The 6,000-nt window shown below is 38.0% G+C and overlaps 1 protein-coding gene across 1 annotated transcript; it reads right to left on the minus strand.

The window, feature by feature from the left end:
* Nucleotides 1-3,018: 3,018 nt before the first annotated feature.
* On the minus strand, nucleotides 3,019-5,365 carry LOC122640134 (clavaminate synthase-like protein At3g21360). The gene is made up of 3 exons (XM_043833276.1): nucleotides 4,980-5,365; nucleotides 4,240-4,493; nucleotides 3,019-3,427 (listed from the first exon to the last, which is right to left on the minus strand). The coding sequence occupies exons 2-3, from the start codon at nucleotides 4,392-4,394 to the stop codon at nucleotides 3,082-3,084; spliced, it is 501 nt and encodes a 166-aa protein (XP_043689211.1). The 5' UTR covers nucleotides 4,395-4,493; nucleotides 4,980-5,365; the 3' UTR covers nucleotides 3,019-3,081.
* Between the last annotated feature and the right edge of the window lie 635 nt (nucleotides 5,366-6,000).

Here is a 6,000-nt window from a genome sequence, read left to right on the forward strand (position 1 = left end):
ATTTGAAATTTTGGGCCAGCCAAATTAGATGCTATGTTAAATCATGTCTAATTAGTTCCGGCCCGATCAAATTAGATGCTAAACAAACGGTATCCAATTTGATTCATGCGTGAAATTCAAATCTGAATGCATTAAGCCAAATGCCATGTAACGGAGTATCTCTTGACTGAGGCCTTCAATCGATGTTGAGAGGGTATTCTTTATTATCGACCTCATCTTATAAAGGTTAGACATTAATGACCCTAGTATGGTGGCATAGAAAAACTCTCCTATTTTAAATATGAGAGGAAGAACACTACTGGGCAAAATGACCACCGAACCCCCATGGAAAGGTGGAATTTTCTAGGGGTGTGGCGGTCATTTCACTCGCCCATGTCTAGACGCAGAGACGGCATACCTCACGCGCTCAGTTAGCATTCTCTTTCCCTTTAATTATTTTTCTTAATCACTTCCATGAACAACCATGGTTCCAAAAGTGAATCTACGGCATTGAAAATAGAATCTTATCAATAAACACATGATGTGCTCAATGAAATTTCAATATTAGATTGAACTAATATGATTTATGTTCATGTTCTGCCATGTGAAAAGATTATGTGGGAGTTTTTTAACATTAAATAGCTAGGGAATAGTCTACCCAAAAAAAAAAGAGGCTATGGATTTCTCTTTTTTTAATTTTTAATGAAAGTGTAATCATACAAACTGGACCTTTATCCCCCGAGGTTCGCTGACTGGTACGGTTGTGCGGTTCCTCTCATAGGGAGACTGAAATGACCATTCCACCCCCTGACCGAACACATTGCCCGGATGGGGTCCACACCCTTTTATTAGAGGCACTAGGAAACCATACCAGACAGGTGATAAAAATTCTATAAACCACACCAATCCCAAAAGATTTCGCCTTATCTTAACTTTCAAACTCCAATTTCATGTTCTCACATTTGTTGGCATTTTCTTTTGTATTTTTATTGTCATTTTCTTTATCGAGTGGGCGAATTCTTTCAGCATGACCTGTGTTAAAAAAGGCCCAATATTTGCCATTTCACAGACAGGGTCCAAATTTAATGGATAAGTAGATTTCATGGTCCGTGTTATCATGTCAAATTTTATGGATAAGTAGACCTCACTTGACCAGCTCTATTTTGGATGATATTCAACATACGGTATTGGGAATTCGTTATGGTTTCGATTCGGTAAGGAAGATACACAGTAAGGGTCATAATGTACGTAGCCTTACCCCCGCTTCGCGGAGAGGCTATTTCTCGACTCGAACCCGTGACCACTAGGTCGCAATGGAGCAACCTTACCGTTGCGCCAAGGTCTGCCCTCTTAAAACAAAGACATCATCTATGACTAAATTCAATACCAAAATAACAAGATAGTAATCCAAAACCACATTACACAAAAAGATCCAAAATAACAAATTAGAATGCACAACACTGAACTAATCAACTCGATTCCCCAACTAAGGGCCCAATGGTTTTAAAGTTCATTATGAAATTGCCTATGAAGCACTTCAAACGTACATTGGCTATTAAGGTTTGTACAATCATTATTGGCCTCTCTCTAATAAAAGCAAAGAGAAAAAGCCTAAAGTCAAGATTTCCATTATTATCTGTCCTTCTAACATCATACTTTGTTGCTATTGTAAAAGTCCATAATAAATTTCAACATCGATACAATAAGAGCACAAAAAAATAGAGATATATTTTCCACATAGAACAACTACGATGGGAAGAATGCATATAGTAACATCACTAAAGCGACAGAAGAATTTGACATCAGATATTGCATTGGCATCGAAAGTTTTGGGAGTGTTTACGTTGCAAAGGGGTACCTACAGGGAGAATAGTAGCTGTGAAAAAGCTTCATCACCTTATCTAAGCTTCATTACAACTACTATTTTCCCTGTAGCAACCCACTCCTTGTTGATGGGGCTTTCTAAAATAAGTTCCTGAATTTGGCCAAGAACCTGTTCCATGTACAAATCCACACCTGAAAAGAACTTTGCTCTGGCAGATCTTATCTTAAGACAGTAATTGAGTTCCCTCTACTCTTCTATTGACTACTCAACTTAAGGTTGGAACACATTTGAATCAGGCCTCTCAAGCAATACAAATTCCTTTGAAATTTAGGAGGAAAGGTCTGAATACAGGTCTATATCCTCATCATTCACAGACTTTACAAGCACTACAAATTTATTAGAAATAAATTAACAGAAGACCACCAGAAAATATCATTCACCAAAATCCTTTCACACAGAAAGTATAATTCCCTCATGATAATACTATCGCTATCTTATCATGTTCCACCTACTGCAGGATCTGGGGAGGGTCATAATATATGCAGTCTTACCCCTGACTTTCACAAAGAGACTGTTTTCAGACTCGAACCCATGATCACTTGGTCACAATGGAGCAATCCTACCGTTGCAACAAGGCCCACCCTTGCACGACCACACACACACACATGGAGAAAAAAATAGTACTTTCTTCAAGAAATCATACATTGGTGATGCATGAAAAATCATCTTTAGTTTGAACAGCTGATCCATACCTCCCGAGGATATGATAAACTCTGGGGAAATTATCATCGCCTTCCCTTGAGATACACCATTATTTTAATGCAACCTCATTAAGTACCCAAATATGAAACTGAACCCATAATCTAATGGGGTTAACAGTGTGAAATACGAATGACTAAAATACCTTTTACACTAAAACATACAAAACGGGGTTAACCTATGAAATGTAATAAAAAAAAAAAAAAAGATTATCGATATTTGAGTGTTTCATAAAAAAACGGGGTTAGCGTTCTTTCTCCCTAAAAATATAAAGAAAAAAGAACTTGTCTGATAGTGGGAAGTTAAGTGAAGCAAGTGAGACCTTATCATTACCAAAACTGATAATCAATTTTTTTCCTTGTAGTGAAAGCACAAACATGCATAACAAAGTGGGTTAGAGTTTGTTATTCCACATAATGCATACTTCAACATGAGATTTCCAAATCCACAAAAAAAAAAGAGAGTTGTCTCATAAAATTGTATTTGGTGCACACACCTACACTCTCCAATCTTCAACTTCACTTACACACAGACACTAATACAGTTCGTGGTGGCTTCCCAGGACGCCTAGCATGTTGAACAGTGAAGTTATCAAGTAATAGCACATCTCCCTTTTGCCACTTGAGATCTACACAATTCTCATTCAAAATCTGTTTAAATGTCTCAAATGCCTCAGAAGGAAGAGCACTTCCATCCCCAAAGCTTACTTTCATGTCTTTTTCATTACTAGTGTAACCTAAGATGGTATTGAACCAAACCCTCTTTCCTTCAAGTTCCTGGATTGGATTTAAGGGACCAAATACAAGGTCAGCACGCCCATCCTTGTTGAAGTTGATGGAGCATGAACGTAGCCTTTCGGTAGCCCTAGAAGAAAACAAAACCAACAAGAAAGATTAATAATACCAAAGATACTAGGGTTGAACATGGTGAGTACAAATAAGAACTTAAAACCTGTTTGTAAATCATGTCAAACACTATGACTAAGTTTGGTATGTATTCTTGAAATAGATTCTAGGTTTAGAAAGCATTCTAAAGCGAGAAAATAGAGAAGAACCAGGTTTCAGAATGGGTTTTAGACCCAGAATCTATTCCGAGAATGCATTCTAAGTTGATAATGCATTCCAAGAAATCATACCAAACAAGGACTTTAGTTTTCAACCCATTATCTTAAATATATATACATATCTAGAGTAACTATTTATTTAACTTATTTTTATCCTCTCATCTTCTTATCCTCAACACTTTATGGGTCGCAGGCAACCCACGGATCATTATCTGCTCCATTTCCCTATGTGGTTCATTTCCCCAACTCCCTCAAATAGAGAAGGTGGAAATGACCACCCTACCCCCAGGTCAAACACACTACCTAGGTGGGGTCCACCCCCTATTAGAGGGGCTTGGGAAAATGGAAAGAGGAGGAAATGGAACAGATAATTTTCCGGCACCCCACCACCTAAAGATCTCAACTCTATTTTGTGGTTAAAGAGAATCAACTATATAATTATACTTTGAATGGGTTATGAATCATATAGTGGATTTTTTTTAATTAGGGGTTTGGCATGATTTCTTGCAATGCATTATCAACCTCGAATGCATTCCAAGAATGCACACCAAAACACAGCCTACTAATAAAACCCCTCTTTTTTGCCATGAAGTCTTCGAAATGTTTTATGTACCTCTGTTTGGCTTCATCTTGATCTTCTGTTTGTAGAAACCATTTCCAAGACCTGCCGCTGATAATATTAGTATCATTCCCTTTTGGAAGACTCCGACCAAATACACAACCTTTTTCCATTAAGTCGGCAACAAATTCCGGCAACTTTTCTTCCATCTTTTCTACTACAATGGGGCTTGGCACAATTGATGTCTAGCCGCCTATCGGTGGTGGTTGGGAACAGAAAAAGAATAGCTTGGAAGGGCAGTCCTTGATCTTCAATTCATTCACCCAAAATCAAAGTGTGTCAAGAAAACAAACAATTACATAAATATGGGGAAAGTTTTCCTTCATCACAGGCTGAAGGTTCACCACAAAATCCTAGGGTTCACAAATCTCTATAGAGTTTTAGTATGTTCCCAAAATACTCTAGCTCGACGCACATATGAAGCACTCGAGGATGGATGGATTCTCATTCACCATGGCTGATGGAAAAATCGATCCTATATTTATCTACAAAAATGAAGGATCCATGCAGCCAAGCTTAAATAGTTTTTAATATTTCCAGTTCCAACCGAGTCAACTCAGTCAAATCTTAAATCGACTCTGAAATTTAACCTAATTTAACTTTATGAGGAAGAAGAGACTCCAATAGAGTTGACTCAGTCATATCTTAGTTAATATAGTTGCCTTTGAATTTTTTGAATTTTGAAGTTTTAGCCTAAAATTCAAAATGAATGAGAGGGAGAGATAGAAGTAAACTAGGGACATTTCATGATGGAAGGTGATGAATTTGTCAGGAGGAGCTTCATTGGTGGTGTGAACCCTATGAGCAACCTTGAAACGAGAAGCAACTCCCCAATACTCCATTTCTTCCCATCCGAATGCTTCAACTACTCTTCCAAACTCTTCCGCAGAGTCAACTCGGAATCCCCTAAAGAGAATCGCCGAGTGACGTTGAAGTAGCTCTTCCAGCCACTCCCTCTTTGCTTTCACCATCTCTATCAACTCACTGGAACCAAACTCCACACCCTGATCACCACCATTCTTTGGAGGGTTCAGTGTCTTTGGGAACACTACACTCCCAAATTTCTTCTCTTCTTCTACCGTTCCTTCCACAAACTCCATCTCTCTCTCTCTCTCTCTCTCCACAGAACACAGACAAGTCTCCCGGCCTTTATGATCTGCAATCTTCCTCGTTCACATCACCTCTCTCTTTCCATATGGGCCTATTCACCAATAAAGATCCAAGCTTTTTGTTTCTTTATGTCACGTGTACAACAAATGTTGAAAGGTTTTGGACAGCTATTGAATAAATCCAGCCTATTAAATGAAAAAGACAAAATATATATTTTTTTTTACATAGGTGAAAATGTGAAATGAAATCATTATAGGAGTTTTCAATTATCATTGGTTACTTCTATTCTTTATACCAACCCATGGTTTGAGGTATCCATACTCGTATATGGCGATCCGTATCAATTTTTTTGCTAAAGATCAGCAATGAATGAAGAAAAAAGAAAAAAGATACAACTACTTTAACGTCTGTGCATACCTAGACGAATACAAAAGAAAAATCAAAGCAGGGGCCTAGGGAAAATCCCTGCCAAAATAAAATGGGAAAAAAAATCCCCACTACCCAAATCTGTATCTAGCTCTTCCTAAAGCATCCTCAGACATGAAAACATTAACAAAATCTGGAAACACAGACACTACTGGAGAGGAAGCCTCACTTCTAGCTGTCAATTTCGCTAAGTAGTCCGCAATCGGATTTGCTTCCCTA

Source organism: Telopea speciosissima, chromosome 9, assembly GCF_018873765.1.
Source record: "Telopea speciosissima isolate NSW1024214 ecotype Mountain lineage chromosome 9, Tspe_v1, whole genome shotgun sequence".
Classification (NCBI taxonomy): Eukaryota; Viridiplantae; Streptophyta; class Magnoliopsida; order Proteales; family Proteaceae; genus Telopea; species Telopea speciosissima.

Excerpts from the sequence above, each read along its gene's own strand:
- LOC122640134 (XM_043833276.1), bottom strand. The coding sequence starts at position 4,394 with ATGGAAGAAAAGTTGCCGGAATTTGTTGCCGACTTAATGGAAAAAGGT. Across the intron at positions 3,428-4,239 it reads CAAGATGAAGCCAAACAGAG|GGCTACCGAAAGGCTACGTT; the intron begins GTACATAAAACA and ends GTTTTCTTCTAG.